The sequence below is a fragment of the Talpa occidentalis genome, unplaced genomic scaffold (genome assembly GCF_014898055.3).
Source record: "Talpa occidentalis isolate TD23 unplaced genomic scaffold, MPIMG_talOcc4v2.1 talOcc4.5, whole genome shotgun sequence".
Classification (NCBI taxonomy): Eukaryota; Metazoa; Chordata; class Mammalia; order Eulipotyphla; family Talpidae; genus Talpa; species Talpa occidentalis.
Window position 1 is genome coordinate 42664238 of NW_023604861.1, and position 18024 is coordinate 42682261.

General features: G+C 37.3%; 1 protein-coding gene across 1 annotated transcript in view; it reads left to right on the top strand.

The window, feature by feature from the left end:
* The window catches only part of COG3 (component of oligomeric golgi complex 3), a 48562-nt gene that overhangs the window by 28028 nt on the left and 2510 nt on the right, over positions 1 to 18024 (top strand). Inside the window, exons 16-22 of the mRNA XM_037526999.2 lie at positions 2291 to 2380; positions 5629 to 5749; positions 8110 to 8198; positions 8300 to 8434; positions 12040 to 12115; positions 14266 to 14393; positions 15186 to 15284. Coding sequence (XP_037382896.1) covers positions 2291 to 2380; positions 5629 to 5749; positions 8110 to 8198; positions 8300 to 8434; positions 12040 to 12115; positions 14266 to 14393; positions 15186 to 15284 — 738 coding nt within the window. The remainder of the gene's footprint in view (positions 1 to 2290; positions 2381 to 5628; positions 5750 to 8109; positions 8199 to 8299; positions 8435 to 12039; positions 12116 to 14265; positions 14394 to 15185; positions 15285 to 18024) is intronic.

An 18024-nucleotide genomic window follows, 5' to 3' on the forward strand; every position in this document is an offset into this window, starting at 1 on the left:
TCAATTATTTATTAACTGCAACTATTTTAATTTAGTTGTTACCATTTTGACAGCATCCTTAACAAGTAGTATTAAGATTACATGTGTTTCTAACCATGGACTAAGTGCAGTTATTTGCTGAAATTAGCAGTACCTTTTTTTTTTAAGCACCAACTTACACTATGCATTGATTTTAGGTAGCAGTCATTTTAAGCATTCCAGTTTAATATTGTAAATATCAGTTCATGAAAGATCAGATTTGTCTACATTTATTTATTGTTAGTGGTTTGTTACTAAATCAAACTATAAAACTCAGTGGTTTTAATTCACTTAAAAATTAAGTTGATTTTTCACAATCCAAATAGTATATAGAGATGTGATAAATATAGCAGTCAGGTAATTAATTATGCATTTGCTAAGAATATGGTTCAAAAGTTTATATGTATCCCCTCCCAGGATGGGGCTGCTCCAGGCCTCAGGGTTCTAGGGGCCGAACAAGGTGGCACCGGTGTGACAGTAGGTCAGTGGAGTGCACGCTATTTTGTATCTTTTTTAGACTGCATAGTAACTAGAGTCTGTGCTTGGACATTTTGAAATTCAACCAGAAGATGTCTTCTGCCCAGTGCAGGCACTTTAAGGAGTGAGACCAGATCAGCTACCCAGTAAGGTCTGTCAGGCTTTTTACCCAGCAGATGAAATCTCTTTCAGAGGGAGGTTTAGACATATGGCATCTTTTTCCCAGGTTCCCCTGTAACTGTGGTGAATGATGAATCAGACAAGATTCAGAAATGTCCTATAGTAGAGCCAGGGGCCCAAGGGAAAAATATTCCACATAGAAGCCAGTGTCATCACAGATCTTAAAGAAGTCTTTTATGGTGCTTAACAGGGATTTTAGTCAAAAGATAGGTTGACTGCTGTAGGTAGGAAGTCATTTTGCTTGTTTTGTTTTATGCCTCAGACTTACCTATGGGTTTTTTGTTTTTTGTTTTTTTTTTTACCTATCTCACAACCAAATCTCACGCCCCTCAATCTTACCAATCAAAGATGAGGGAAGGCAAATCCAGTGAAAAACACATTAAGGCTGAGGAGGGCATGAGATGGTCTTAGTCTAAGCTACTCACAGTCCCCATCTCTTCTTACTTTGGTACCCTCATGGCAGAGAAAAGAGAATAACATCAAGTAGGGGACCAGAGTTCAGATTGTGCCCTAGTAAGTATTTTCTCATATCCATCTTCATCAGCTCTTATCTTGAGTAGAATTAGGCAGAGAGGAAGCAAGGTAACTGATAGGAATCCCTGCCCAGCCCAATGTGCCACAAGTCTGGGAAGACAGAGAAGTGACAGAATTATATTAAAAATTGTACTTCACATGCTAGTTTGTAGCCTGTTGTTGATTTTACTTAATCATGTTTTTAAGGAATTCCACCATTACCTACAGCATTCCTTGATTCTGTGCCCAATATTCTATCATTTAGATTTAATAGTTTTTTATTTGTTGATGTCCCCATTATTGAACATTTGAATTATTTCCAGTTTTTGGTGTGTGGTTTTTTTTTTTTTTTTTTTTTTTTCTATTTTAATACTGTCAGGGAGAGCCATGTGCGTGAATCTTAGAATACTGAGTAATTCTGGGCCTCCCTGGTGGCGCAGCGGTTGAACGCTGGGTTGCGATGCTGCCCGCAGCCTCTGCATCGCTGGTTCGATCCCCGACTGCCGGGCGAAGGTCCCACATGGTGCGCGGACCTCTCCTGCTGCCCGCTGCTCCCCTCAGCAGTGTACTTCATCACTTTGCCTGTTCTATTCTCCGCTCTGGCTCTGGTGAATTCTCTCACCCTCCCATGTCTCTGACTGTATCCAGTGTCTGTATAAATAAATCTTAAAAAAAAAAAAAAAGAATACTGAGTAATTCCATGGAATAAATTTTTAGAAGTGAATTTATTGAGACTTTGTTTTAAAGGTGGTTTTATAGATTTTGAAAAACAGCATATAATACAAGATAATGTTGGGGTGCGGGCTTCATTAGGTTAGAGCTACATTTGCCTTGTCTTCCTGCTGCTGTTTCCAGCATCTACAACAGAGCCTGGCATGAAATAGGTGCTGAGGAGATACTGTTGAAACATCACATTAGTCTTTGACAAACTGTGTTTTAGTAGAAAGATTCCATGAGACTAGGAAACTCTGCAAGGAGTGTTGCCAGTAATAAATTAGTCCAACGGAGGAAGACAAGCAAGCATTGTTTACTATACTCAACTCCTATGATTTTTCCTTTTTGTAAAGTGCTACAGAATGATATTTCTCTTCTGTTTCACCAGAGGGCAGTGTTCCAAGGACTATCACAGGAAGCCTTGTCTGCTTGCATTCAGTCCTTACTTGGAGCATCAGAGTCTATCAGCAAAAACAAGGTTTGATGAAGTGTTAGGTGAAGTCTTTCTATCTATAATGATAATGTGGACTTTAGCATTGACTTATAGCCACAGAAATTTAAAGCCATTTTGTTAGTAGAGTTTGTTTAATAGGATTTAATTTTGAGACCACTTGACAGAAGCTAATATTCCATTGTAGTGCTAAATAAAGACTAGGCTTCATGTGCCAAATTTGTTAAAGAGTAAAAAATGGTACTTACATTATAAATTCTTTAAGATAAAAGTTTCATGTTACAGCTTTGGCAACTGGGGGGATAGTAGGCTGTTATTTCTCTGGGCTATCAAAGCAGTTTCTTCAAGGAAATGTAACAATATATAATCATTTCTGATGTTTTAAATGATATTGAATGACTTTACTTGGAGAAAACCAGCCAGTCCATTTGGAAGACTGGCAGGTTTGACCCTTGGGGTGTGTGACCACAAGTAGTTCACTGTGACACTTAACCAGTTTTAATCAAAAAGGGATCTGGGTCTGAATAAAGGCTGCTAGCTTGTGCCTCCCTGATGGCCCTTGCGATTTATTTTTAGGAGGTATCACTCGATTGGAAGTGTTGCTCTGTTTAATTCTCCACTGAAATGTCTGTTGCGTATAGGGAAGGAGTTTTGGGGCCTGTCTCCAACCAAAATTTCCTTGCTGTTCTGAGTGTTCAAACCTTTTGAACCTTTCTGGACTTCAGGTTTACAAACTTGATTTCTAACTTCAAAATAAAAAAAAAAAAAATCTTTCAACAAAAGAATTTGGTATCCTGTTGAAAAGCTCTAGCTATGTCTGTGAACACTGCATCCTTCCATTCATGGAATGAAGAGTTGAAATGACATTTTGACATGGGGAACAGAAGAGGATGGAAAATGATGTTATAGACAAGGAGATTTAAGTTTTAAAAAATATTTCTAAGTAATATTTTTTATAATAGGTGGAATTAGGAAACACATGTCTGATATTAGGGAAATGATTAAATTGTGACGTATTCCATATAGTGAACTATTACAGGGCCATTACATTTTTTTAAATGAAGCAGTAAAATGGAACTATAATATGTTAAGGCCAAAAAAAAAAAAACCAAACAAAACAGTATACAAATCATATACACACTGTGACTTTAACTATGCAGTGAAAAACATGAATTAAAAAAATATAACAGTGAAAACTTTTGGGTGACTATGAATTTTTCCTCCTTTCCCTTATACTTTATTTTCTAGATCATCCACAGTGAATGGATATTTCTTAGATTACCAGGAGGAAAAAAGATCTAATTTTAAAAAAAGTTCATATACTTATAATATATTCTCTTGTACCATGTCCTCTTTTTTTTTTTTTAAAGATTTATTTATTTTTATACAAGAACTGGGGTACAGGTCAGAGGCACGGGAGAGTGAAAGGATTCGCCAGAGACAGAGCGGGGAGCAGAATAAGCAGACAGACTGCAAGAACTGCTGAGGGGAGCAGCGGGCGAGACAGGAGAGGTCTACCTCGCCGTGTGGACTCTCCCTGGCTAGCCAGAAATCGAACTTGCGCTGCAGAGGCTGCGGACAGCTCCACAGCGCAGCACTCAACCCACTGGGCCACCGGGGAGGCCCCCCATTGTCCTCTTTTTAAAGGGAGGAGTGAAGAGCCTTTTGATTATTTAGTCTTTATTCCTCATTGCCAAAAAGTCCATCCTCCTCTGTCTAGTTCTGTTTCCTACGCATATAGGGGATTTAAGTATGTATGAGGAAGCTCTCAATTTGGTAAACTTTTACTAACTTATTTTCATGGGTGAGTTGAAGTGTTTTTGCCTTTCAACTTTTAAAAAAGTTGTTAATGAAAATGGCTTAATGTCTTAAGAGTTTTTAAAGGCAAGCAATTGTTTTTACATATTTAAATTGAATACCTAGTATGTTGGTACTCTAACATGACACTGTTGGCTAGGTTACAACAGCTGTAGTAAAGTAAATTAAATCTGTTACACTGTTTTTCTCATTGGAAATATTACTTCTTTTAAAAATAGAGCAAGTATTCCTGCTTATTTAATTCTGCGTTCCAGAGTGCAAAGTGAGTTTCCACCAAATAAGTTACACTTATATATTGGTTTTGTGTTTATTTAGAAGAAGGACAGAGAGAGAGACGAGATAGGAGTCACTTTGTGTAATAACCTTTTTAAAGTTTATGTGGCTTACATTCTTAATGTAGTATAGTTACAGGAGAAATGTTTTCAAAGTAAGATTCTGTCTTGAGTTGCAGCAAACAGCCTTGCTCTTGTAAAAGTAAGTAGATTCTTTTAGAAATAAGAGCTATGATTATTCACTATTTAGGAATTAGGTCAGAGCTCTGAGAACTAAGGTTGAATCACAAGATTCTTGTGGTTGGGTGCTAAGAGGGCAAAAGGAAATGCAGTGACTCTTGGGGTGTAGGTAGTCAACACTATGTAGGTTTAGGATAATCCAACATGGTGATCCCAAATAATTTTACAAATCATTTACATTTACCCCAAATACTGTACTTTGTATAAATATGAGTATTACCAATGTTCTGGATATTGAAGTCACTTTGACCAAATAGTGAAAACCATGGCTAGAAAGTCATGAGAGGACAGAATCATGCTCGCTCTTTGAAGTTTTCTTTACTGCCTATTCTGTGCTAGTGTCAGGCCACACCACTTGTATACTAAGTTAAAAAAGACTTGGGCCTCCCTGGTGGCACAAGGTGTTAGGATGCAACCTATGAAACTATCCGCAGCCACTGCAGCACCAGTTCGATCCCTGGCAGGGAAGCTGCCCACATAGCGCAGCAGACCTCTCCTGACTGTTTCGCTGCTCCTCTCAGCAGTGTATTTCAGTAGAACTGCCTGTTCTGTTCCCCATTCTGTCTCTGGTTAATTCTCCCCACCCCCGCTCCTCTGTCCTGTACCCCAGCTCTTGTATACATAAATAAATAAACAAATCTTAAAAAAAAAAACAGATTTGATATGTTCTAAAATGTGTTAGTTTCCATCCTTTTGTCTGATTTGCTTTTTGGGATTTTCTAAGTAAAGCATATAACAATAAGAGTTACTTAAAGTAAGGTTATTCCAAATAATTTTAATCTGGGTATTATGGGGAGAGTTCATTGCACAACAGGGTGTTGGCACTACGAAGTTAGGTTAATGACCATAAACCTAGGTAAATTAATGTTGATTAATAACATGCATTATGTACTCCTGTTTTTACTTAATTTGTAATAATACCCGTTTTTCTATCTTACAATTTAGAGTCAGATTGATGGACAACTTTTCTTAATAAAGCACCTTTTGATTCTTCGTGAACAAATTGCTCCATTTCATACTGAATTCACCATTAAGGAAATTTCCCTGGACCTCAAGAAAACTAGAGGTACTTCATTGCCCTGGCTGGCACAGTTGGATCTGTTTGACCTGTCCAAATGTGTCAGCACAGGTTATAGGTTTATTTTATGTTCATCTGCAATTTTTTTTTTGCATGCTATGCTTGCTAAGCCTGCTAATTGTTCCTACTAAATTAAGCTGTCAACATCCTAATTACATCTCACTCACTGTATTTATTTTCTTCGTGAAGGGAACTATATTTGAACATTTCAAATTCATAATATAGTACTGCCTCTCTTAGATTCTGCCACATATTGCCATAACCATAAAACATGAAAAATCTGCATAGCACATACTTACAGTGTCAGCTAATTGGGATGATTTTAAGCATTGAGTTTATTCACAAAAATCGAGGCATCCACCTGGAAAAAGAGAAGAGTACTTGACTACGAATCTGAAAGAGAGCCTTGCTCATCATTTTTTGACTCTTGTGATCTTGAATAGGTGTCTTAGTTTCCCCATACTAGGTAAATTGAGGATAGTCAACTTGTCATGATACCTTCATCAGGTTATCAAGATCATTAAGAATGAAAATGTGTGTTAAAGTGCTTAGTAAGCTCAAGATGCTTAAATAAACTCAAATGTTATTATTAAACCAGGTGGCTGTTAAGTAATTGTATTTTTAGGGTCTTTGAGTTAATGGACCTTAAATCATCTTGGGAAATAAGACTCACTTATCGGAATGATTTGTCTCTGAATTAACAAGAGTTGATTTTTAAAAGATTAAAGTAGTTATTTTCTAAGATGTTGACCATAAGCAGTTATGTAAATACTATAAATACCCCTTACTTCTCTAAGTTATTTACAGACTTACCTAAACTTCATCTTAACCATTTCTAAGAGAATTAAGCTCTAATGCCTCAGGATGTTATTTATGTAAAGAACGATCTTTGCTGTGATATATTGAGAAATAATCACTTAAATTATTTTTCATGTTCTATGGTTAAGAACAATTCCAAATACAGGATTTTCTAGGACATCACGTTGTTAGTTCCCTAATGACTGTGCTTATAAGTTTACTTGATTTAACTCACCTGAGAACCAAAGAGGTCTTCTCATGAGTCATAATGAAACAGTTTACTCTTGTTTCTTAATGCTGTCTCCTTCCTACCACAGAGAATGCCTTTTGTTTCTGTTGGGATTTGGATAGTGAACCTATATGTTATTCATCCTGTATGTTATTAATATACTGTGGGAATTTTTTTAAACAGCCACCATATTTCCTGGCTTTTACCTTTACAGAATGCATACTTTTTTTTAGAACTTATTCTCATCAAGGCTTTCATCTCCCAGCTGCTTATATTGATTTCCTTCTTTCCTTTCAGTGTGAGGTGTGGGAATGGTGCTCTTAACCATAAAGGTGCTGATTATCCTGACTTTATGGGATGAGATAAAGCAGGGTTGATTACATTCTTTCCTTCTTTTTCTCATTCATTTTTGCTACTTGGTTCTAGTATAGAGGTTCTCACACTAAGGTGTGAGAAAATGGCAAAATTTGGTTCAAAGTATATTTTTTTATAACATAAAGCTTACATAATCCAACCATATGGTGATTTGCTTTGTTTATTGCAGACAGTCTTTCAGGTTTATGATAGAAAAGAGAGCAGAAACAAAGAGCTGTTTACTAAAGCTTTCCTCTGAATACTGAACCTGCTAGAGAGGTTCTTTTTCATTGAGACCAGGGTCAAGGCAGTAAGTGCTATTAGAGCTTTTAATGCTTTGTTTTCTCCAGTCTGGCAAAGCAAAGCAATGTTTTTCTTACTATTACTTGTTTATACTTGCTATCTTAACTTTTAAGCCTCTAACCTCTCATGACTAACATTATCTCTTATTGCATTTGAACATCAATGAGACCTGACTTACTACTTTGCATAGATTCTAGTTAGTCTGGAGGTTAAGAGGTAAATATGTCCTTTTGGTGTTTTCTTTCTGGCTGACACATTAGTTTATTCACTCTGCTTCAAATGAATAAATTTCTGTGCCAGCCAGGATCTTGACAAAACAAGCTGGGTAAGTATATGAATTTTTATTAAAAACTTATTTAACATCATACAAGTAAAGCAGTGAAAATTTTAAGGTATTGATTATCGTTGATCATTTTTTTTATTATAAATCAATTGTTGAGATGAATAGTCACTTTATAATTATGACTTCCAAAAAATATCTGTGTGTGAGTCCTGTAGCCATTGTTGGCAGTTGTCTCACCCTCACACTCAGGTTAGAAAAAATAAAACCACTTTTGCTTTCTGGTGATAAAGAACTAGTGTATGTTATTTAAGTTACTAAAACAGTATTCAGTTTTTCTCCTGAAACTAACATTTTCACTGGATGAGTAATTTTGTTTCACAGATGCAGCATTTAAAATCCTGAATCCTATGACTGTTCCAAGATTTTTTAGACTGAATAGCAACAATGCCTTGATAGAGTTCTTGTTGGAGGTGAGAAGAAGTCTGCTTCATTGGTGGTCGGAGAAAAATTACATTCTTTACATGTTTGGTAATTTCTAGGCATCTACAGAAATTGTCTTCTTCTTTTTAAGGGTACTCCAGAGATAAGAGAACATTATCTTGACTCTAAAAAAGATGTAGACCGTCATCTGAAATCAGCCTGTGAGCAGTTTATTCAGCAACAGACCAAGCTATTTGTAGAGCAGCTGGAGGAGTTTATGACAAAGGTACAGACCTTGGTGCATATTTGATAAAGTAATTTTGAATTCTTACGTGTCTTTCCTTTTGCATTATCCTTTTGCAATACACTGGCAGACGGAGATGCTGTAAGCCCAAATCTTAATGATTTCATCTAAGACTTAGCACTGTTTCTTTCCTATTATGGAAACTTTTGAATTGAAACTTTTAGATATACTTAAAGAATTTTTAGTTTTGAAGAGTAATTGTGTAACTGTTACAAAGCTAGTGGTAGCAGACCTCTGGTTAGCTATTTTTTTTTTTTTTTTTTTTTTTTTTAAGATTTATTCCCTTTACAAGAACCAGGGTACAGGCAAGATGCATGGGAGGGTGAGAGGATTTACCAGAGACAGAGCGGGGAGCAGAATAGGCAGAATGACTGAAATACACTGCTAAGGGGAGCAGCGGGCGAAACAGGAGAGGTCTGCTGTGCCATGTGGGTCTCTCCCAGGCTGGCCAGAATTGAACCTGCACTGCAGACAGCTTCACAGCACTGTGCTCAACCTGCTGCACCACCAGGGAGGCCCTAGCTATGTTCTTTTTATCCACATTGTAGATATTTGTATCTGGTCTGGAACTCTTACTTGCTCCTGCATTAGGACCTACATGGCTATAAAGTTTTTATGGTACTGAATTGTTAATCACCACATATATGGATTTAAAATTATCTGTCTCCCAACTGAAATCCATCACTTTGCAAATATCATCAATGAAAAATTACATCATGGCTATTTTAATTTTCTGGTTTCAAACTAATAATTAAAACACTTTGTGGGGACTCCCTGGTGGCGCAGTGATTGAGTGCTGGGCTATGAAGCTGCCCGCAGCCTCTGCAGTGCCAGTTCAATCCCCGACCACCAGCGATGGTCCCACATGGCGTGCAGAGTTCTGCTGCCGTGCCTGCTGCTCCCCTCAGCATTGTACTTCATCAGTCTGCCTGTTCTGCTCCCCGCTCTGGCTCTGCTGAATTCTCTCACCCTCCTGCGCTTCTGACTGTACCCAGTGCTTGTATAAATAAATAAATAAATTATTAATTAATTAATAAATCTTTAAAAAAAATATATAAAACACTTTGTGTTACCAAGGACTTAGGTTCATAAAGCTGTTTTAAAAGTCTTGAAGTTATCATTCATTTATTAAGCCTGTATGTCTGCCCAGACTTATATTAGAGGACTTTGTAAAAAGAATAAAAGTATGCTGGCCCTGTTTCATAAATTTATTTATTGAAGTCTTAATTGGGGAGAAAAAATGTATTTGTGAAATGACCAGGAGACAACTAAGGATATTTTCTATTACTGACTTCTTGCTGGATCCATCAAGCAAGAAGTTATGCCAGAAACCTGTAATAAAGCCAGAGGATGTTAGTTTCTAAAATAATAATATGTACCCAAAAAAGGAAATATAGAAATGTTAAAACAAACAACTCTTTTATCATTGGCAAATATTAATTGCTTAGTGAATTTAGTCTAGTCATATCAAGTATTTGAAGTTTGTGTGTTTTCTTCCCAACACATAAATTTGAAAGGAAAGTGGTAGAAATGTTTCCTACCAGGTTTTGATTTAAAAAAAAAAAAAAAAAGATTAATATTGATACTTTGTAACTTATAGATATGTTGTCATAGTTTTTACTGAATTGTCCTCATGGAAAGCCAGCTTGTGTGTATTTTTGGGAAAGCACTTACATAATATTGGTGGAAAATAGTGTAGATGAATATTTTGCATTAGTGGAACGGCATGAATTAAGTTGATTGTAATAAATTCTTGGATTAGATGGGTTTTTCTAGAAAAGCATTTTTCTTGATCAAGAAAATGAAAATTAACTAATATAGTTGTCCAAATTGACCTTAGCATAAATTTGATAAATTTCATAAAACCCTTCAATTGTTTTTTTTTTTTTTTAAATAGAGGCATGTTTTATTTATTTATTTGTTTGTTTGTTCTGTTTATACATGCACTGGGTATGGTCAGAAGCACGGGAGGGTGAGAGAATTCACCAGAGCCAGAGAGGGGAGCAGAGCAGGCAGAAGGACCGAAGTACACTGCTGAGGGGAGCAGCGGGTGGCAGGAGAGGTCTGCGCGCCATGTGGGACCCTCCTCTGGTGGCCAGGGAGCAGCCGGGGATCGAACCGGCGCCACAGAGGCTGCGGTCAGCATCGCAACCCAGCGCTCAACCGCTGCGCCACCGGGGAGGCCCCCTTCAATTGTTTATTTTGGATGCTTCTGGACAGTATGATAAGACAGATTGTGTGAGTGTATAGAGAACATTCTTGAGTTCTGAGAAGACTTGTTTTTGAACTTAAAGACTCGGGTTGTAATTCTAATCCCTTTTCCCTGCTATATATTAGTTTATGTCATTTTTTTTTTACTTGGGCTCTCCTTATTGGGATACCTTTTTTTCATTAGTTCTTATCTCTGATATCTATCTAGAGTATATCACAGATTGAAAAACTGAAGGTAACATCCTTTCTGAATTTTTGGTACAGTAAATAGTCTTTCTTGAGAAAAATAGAATAGCTACTAGAAAAACTTATACTCTTTTGCCTTATTTCTACTTCCCCTAGAAAAAAAACCTTTTCTCTAAGCATTTGGTCTCAGGGAGTGTTCTAAGTGTTTTGGGATAGAGGTTCATAAGAAAACAGTTCAGTCAGATATTTTTCTGTAACTTCAAAAGCTGTTGATTTTGTTATTGTTCTAGAATTTTTTGGTATTGAATACTGCTTAAAACAAATTCTGAAGTAGAACGTGAACCAGTAGAAATGGGAATAGATAAAAAAGAACATAGAATTTTGAGTCTTAAGAAAGCTAAGTCTAAGAAAGAGTCCAAGACTCACTTTTCCCATATCCTGACTGCAATTGTAGGCAAGCCAGGTGGTTTCTCCACATCTCAGTCTTTCAATCTCTACAGTGGAGATAGCAATAGCTTCCCTTATCCCTACCTAAGGTTATTGTGAGGATCAAAAGAAAGTCATATTCACAAGCATGCTTTGTAATTGTAAAGTACTACAGAAGTGTTACAGTGAAATATGGCAAAATTAAGATTTTACTTTAGCAAAAATTCTGAATTAAAAGTATAATTTCACTCTCTCCAGCTACACTTTAGCTTCTCCATAATTTGCCACCTTAACAATAGACTTGTTCAGGAAGCTAAATGTACTCTTTTTTTTGTTTGCTTGTTTTTGCTTCTCTCTATATACATATAGCACTGGTTGGTCATGTGTACTTTTTTTTTATTAAAGATTTTTTTCTTTATGCATACAAGACCTGGGGTGTAGGTCAGAGGTGCAGGTGGTGAGAGGATTCACCAGAGACAGAGTGGGGAGCAGAACAGGTGGATCTACTAAAATACACTGCTGAGGGAAGCAGCTGGTGAGATAGGAGAGGTCTGCTGCGCCATGTGGGTCAGCTCTCTGGCCAGGGATCAAACTCATGCTGCAGTGGCTGCTGATAGCTTCATAGTGCTGAGACTTAACCCCTTATACAACCAGAGAGGTCCTAATTATTATTTTGTTTTAAATAGTGTTGTATATCCTTTGAGAGGTACTAGTTTAATTTGTCTTAAACCATCTGAAACATTTTTTCTTTTTGTCTCTTCTAGGTTTCAGCATTAAAAACAATGGCCAGCCAGGGAGGTCCCAAGTATACTCTCTCACAGCAGCCATGGGCACAACCAGGTATTCACATTCACATTTTGGGATTTCTTTTTTTAGACTGTTTGCATTTATATAGTCCTTGGAGTTTGTTTCCTACTCCTGTCACAGGCTGGAATGGAAGATCATAATTGGCCAGTGCCACTTGCATTTCAAGAGTATTCTAAGGAAGAAAGAATCTAGTTAATTAATATAGGTTATTAATCTCCAGTTAAAAATAAAAAAAAAAAAAAATAAGTGGGTTGGGGCCTCCCCGGTGGCGCAGTGGTTGAGCGCTGGGTTGCGAAGCTGCCCGCAGCCTCTGCGGCGCCGGTTCAATCCCCAGCTGCTCCCCGGCCACTGGAGGAGGGTCCCACATGGTGCGCAGACCTCTCCTGCCGCCCGCTGCTCCCCTCAGCAGTGTACTTCGGTCCTTCTGCCTGCTCTGCTCCCCGCTCTGGCTCTGGTGAATTCTCTCACCCTCCCGCGCTTCTGACTGTACCCAGTGCATGTATAAACAAAATGAACAAACAAATAAATAAAATAAAATAAATGCCTCTATAAAAAAAAAAAAAAAAGTGGGTTAATGGAAATACTTTGAGCCTACTGGTTTCTCCCCACCTGATTTTCATTGTGTTTCAGCTTTGATGAAAAAACCGTATCTGATAGGTTGAAATTATGGAGAATACTGTTTTCAAGTTTTATGTGACAAATGCTGGGCTATTATTTTGTTCCACATTTTATGCAAGTTGCATCTGTTGCTTGTTAACAGTTTAGAATGTCTGAAATGGATGCATAGAATGCATCACTCTTACATAATTACTTTAATAATTCTATAAATGGCTATTTAAATTATTTTTCATTTTGTTCCTCCATATACTTTTTTTTTTTTTTTTTTAAATTGCAGGTTTCTTTTTTTTTTTTTTTTTATTTTTATTTTTTTTTATAGAGGCATGTTTATTTATTTATTTATTTATTTGCTGTTTTTTTGTTTTACATGCACTGGGTACAGTCAGAAGCGCGGGAGGGTGAGAGAATTCACCAGAGCCAGAGCAGGGAGCAGAGCAGGCAGAAGGACCGAAGTCACTGCTGAGGGGAGCAGCGGGCGGCAGGAGAGGTCTGCGCGCCATGTGGGACCCTCCTCCGGTGGCTGGGGAGCAGCCGGGGATTGAACTGCCGCAGAGGCTGCGGGCAGGTTCGCAACCCAGCGCTCAACCGCTGCGCCACCGGGAGGCCCCTCCATATACTTTTAAAAATATCTCTGTACACACATTTTTGTATTTTGTGAGTATATCTATAAACTAAATTTCTATCAGGGACAGTGTTCAATGGGAGTGTATGTATCTTCAGTTTTGCTAGATATACCTAATATCCTTCCAGAGATGATAAGCCATCTTATATTACCATCAGTAATGGGTGAATGGGCCTGTTTCTCTACATCCTTATCAGATGTGGATATTTACAATATTAGTTTACCAATTTGAAAACATCTGAACTGTTTTAATGAGCATCTTAAAAATTAAGAGTGAGATTGAGTATTAATTATTAATGTCTTTTGTAACTTCCTTGGTAATTACCTCTTTTAATGCTTCTTACATATTACTACTCTTCCATGAAGCTTCTTCCTACAGTACACCTGGACCACATTATTATTTCAGATACAGTTTCATGGAATTCTACTTCCTTTCTGTTACTGTAATATAAGAGTATAACAAATGGAGATTTAGCTCCCATTAAATATGTTTGGATTTTTTGGGAATGATCTCGTATTACAGTATTTCTTCCTGCGAGGCAGTTTTGCAAATGAATAAACTCATTCATTATGAAGTAATTTTTATTAGTGGCTGCGACTGACCTTTTTTTTCCTCCTCAACTCTTATCTCTAAATTTCCTCCTCAACTCTTATCTCTAAACTCTTATCTCTATAATATCATATTATAGTCATTTTGAATGTCCTGAAGCATGCTGGGGTGCCTCATCCCTCAGGATTAGAATTTTGTATATAGTAGATATTTAATGCAAGTTTATAGGGCTCATGGTTAAACTTGACAAATAAATAAGAAAAATGAAAGAAATTATTTGGGGAAATAAAGAGTTTTCTTTTGTTATTTGTTCCTTTTATTCGCCCCTGAATTAAAATGGAAATGTTTCTTCTCCTTTTCTTTGTGACACTAACAAAATTAATTTTTTTCCAGCAAAGGTCAGTGAACTTATGATAGGTGCCTACAAAAATATAAAAGCAAAACTGCCTCTGACACTAAGAAGTATGTCATTGTACCTCTCCAATAAAGATACCGAGTTCATCTTGTTTAAACCAGTTAGGGTGAGTGTTCTGGTAATTTATTTGAATATTGACCAGTCTCTTGAAGTGTGCTAGCCTTGTCTGCCATTTTCCTTTTCCTATAGAGCTTTTAAAATGTTGGCATACTAATATAATGAACTTGATTAATAATCACTGTGATTCTTGACACTCTTATACAGCCTGTATCTGTCTGATTATATCCTTTTTTCCACCATCACTTTCTGTTATCTTTTAGCGCTAAGGTAATTCCTACCTTAAAGTAGAAAATATTAAATAAATAAACGAAAAATCAGATGCTCACATTGGACGTGGCTCAGCACTTGAAAGAATAGCTTTTCAGGAATTATGTCCCATTTTACTAGTGAGTAGTGGAAATAAATGACTGCAGCAGCCACCAAGGGATTGAATGTCAGAACAAATTTACTACTCATAACTTCCAGCTCTGCGTGGCTGTGTGCTTTGGTTGATTTTTAAAGCACATTTTATGTGTCTGGGAACTTTATTATCTTTTTTGTAGGAGATTGCTGAATACTTTTCATTATTCTCTGGATGAGGCTGGGAGGTGGGATGTCAGGGCTTGCTAGAGTTTAGTCTTTCTAGGAAGTATTATATAGTACATCTTAGTCAGATTGTGTTAGCCTGTGAAATACTGATGCAAATTATACGTCTTTGGTAATCCCGTGAGAGATACATTTCCTCCTCTCATTTTGGTAAATATCACTAAGATTTAATATTCTTAGTGTTTCACATTTAAGATAGCAGCATATATTTTCAGGGACTCATTTAATATATCATCCTTTTCTTCTTTCTAAGAATAATATTCAGCAAATCTTCCAGAAGATCCACGTTTTGTTAAAGGAAGAGTTCAGCCCTGACGAGGTCCATATCATTGGTTGTCCTACTATGGAACAGGTGAGCCAGAGTCTATAGGTCTTGGTTACTGTCTTTTTCTCTTGGTTATTTACTTAGGTAAATATCCCACCAGTACAGCTCATATGGGTTATATTTTTAAAAGATATCTGTGACAGTTCTAGGGTTATATAGTCAACAGTTATTTTCTGTATGTTTGTAACATTAACTTGAAAGTAGTTATGTTTACTTTTAATATTTTAATATTTTTAATGCTTTTAATGTTTTAATGTTTGCTTTTAATGTTTTGATTTGGTTTTGTAAATTATGTAAAATATATAGTTCAAGTTGGAATTACAGAACAAGATAAATTTAGAGAAGTTGTCCTTTTCTATTGCCTCCAGCCTTTCCCTCTTTGTCTTTATAAATAACAATTTTTTGCTATTGGATTCTCTTTCCTTTAAAAAAAAAAGATAGGGGAATTACATGTTTGTATTTAAATGGGGGAAATCCAAAGAGGGTAAAAGTGATACTGGAAAAATGTCTTGACTGGAGAAGGAGGCTCAAGAGTAGTTAGAGGGTGGAGGCTTTGGTAGGTACATGAGGGGCTCAGTTGTGGTGGAAGGAGTATTCAGGCCACTGTGTAGTAAGGTGTGGAGATGATGGAAGCTCTCATCTGACTGCTTCACACTTGTTAGTGACTCAAGAAGCATGGTTGTCTCTGAATGTGAAGTGTTAAAGATTTGAGGAAGACTCAGTTGAATTTAGCAGTTTTGAATCTAAAAGAAACCACACAATGTAGTTGTCTATTTCCCCCTCCTCCGAGTTGTAGTTAGTTGCATGAATATAGATGTAGGGTAGCTGGAGAGTTGTGAAATACAAGGTTGTGATTTTGCCAGGAAGTTACATGGGAGAGGAGTGTGGGGACCGGGGACTTATTTGTTTAAGCAAGGGAGAGATTATAACTACTGCCATGGAATTTAAGCAGATGAGCAACATTAAGGCAAGAGAGCATGAAAGTAGGAGGATTCATGGATTGAAGGTCTTGGTAGAGTTAAACAATTGTTGGAATTAGAGTATGAGAGGAAGATGAACTGGAAAGATAAGTTATGGTGACCAAAGAGCGAGATGTTTGGCAATAAAATTATGTAGGGGGTGTAGTTAGAGGTAAGGATAAGGGCTGGGGTAGCCCATGGAATGCGTAGTTGAAAAATCAGATCAGTGGGGGAAAGGAATCACAGCATTGAAAAGCATCATCGATCTGGGTGTTGAAATCATCAAGAATTCCTGCAGGAATAGTTCTAGAAAAGAGTGCTTGTGCTTGAGATCTTCAAGGTATGCAGGGCTGGCTCATGGCCAAGAGATTATAGGTGGCTGCAGGGAGGACAAAGCATATGGCCTGATATCCTGAAGACACTGGGGGAGGTGTGAGGTTGGAAGAGGATGGTGAGAAGAGACTTTAAGAATCAGAGAGGACTCTCATCTCATCTCCTGGCCCAGTAGTTCCAAGCATGTGGAAGAGAAAACACCCATCACTTGAGAATGCTGCAGGGGAGGCTTATCCTCAGGGGGTAGCCGGGATTCAGCTAGGGTAGGAAGGTTCAGAAAACTGGCTGAGGAGAGAGGGGATTTTGCTGATGACTGACTGTAGGTCCAGGGAGCACAGCGGAAGGGCTACAGGAGTTCAGAGGGGTTGACTTTGAGGTTGGAAAAGAGCCTTGTGGGTCATAGAATCAGTAGGTAAGAAATGACTTGGGGGTCCTGGGCTTCTTGTGCTTCTTCTTCATGGATAAAGGCATAAGAGTGGTGTGCTGGAGGAAGCAAGAATATTCAGTTCCTGGGTTCCCACTTGACTTCTGTCAGTGAGATATATCTTTGTGTGTGTGGTTGTATATATGTCTATAACTTAAAAGTTTCACAGCAACTAATTACCTGCATTATATGGAATTATATGAAATTCAATTGCTTTACTTTGCTTCTTTTCCCTGTTTTCTTGTTTTGTTCAAAATATGCTGGTTAAGAACCACTGAATTATTTTCATGATGTACCAAACGGGTTGCAGCCTAGCAGTTTGAAAAACACTAATAGAGATATATTTAATAACCATTAACATTTTCTAGATAATAGTAGTTGGTATTATTGACTTCTGATTGCTGCCAAGCATTGTTCTAAGTAGTTGACATATATGATCTTATTTAATTGTCACTTTGACCCCACTCTATCTGCCACATTTTACAGGTGAAGAAACTGTGGCCCTGAGAGTTTAAGTCACTTGGCCAAGGGGTGCGACAAGTATCTTGTATTCTGATTCTGTCAGTTTTTCCTATAGGGGCTTTCTGGTTTACTGTCATTTTCTATCCTATTTCAAATTTTCTTAGAAATAAAATGTTTGTAGCCTATTTTCTAGAGATTCAATAATAGTACATTTTTGTTACTTAATTTCAGATTTACAGAAAAAATACAAGAATGGTAATGCTATTACGCCCCATTTGCTTTATTACCATTGCTTCTTCTCCCACCCCTTCTTCCCAGCACTCTTTTAAGTCATTTCATAGAATGTTAGGAGCTATAGTGCTCTTCTACTTGGAATAGTTCAGTGTGTGTGTTTCCTAAGGACAGGGGATTCTATGCACAGTCTCAGTAGTGTCCTTTACAGATGTTTTCTTCCAGTCCAGGATTTAGTCCTGGTGCCAGTTGTCAATGTCACATTCTTCAGTTATTTTAAACTGGGGCAGCTATGCCGCCTTTTTTGGCTCTTTTGACTTTGCTGAGACAATTATTTTATAGACTGTCCCTCAATTTG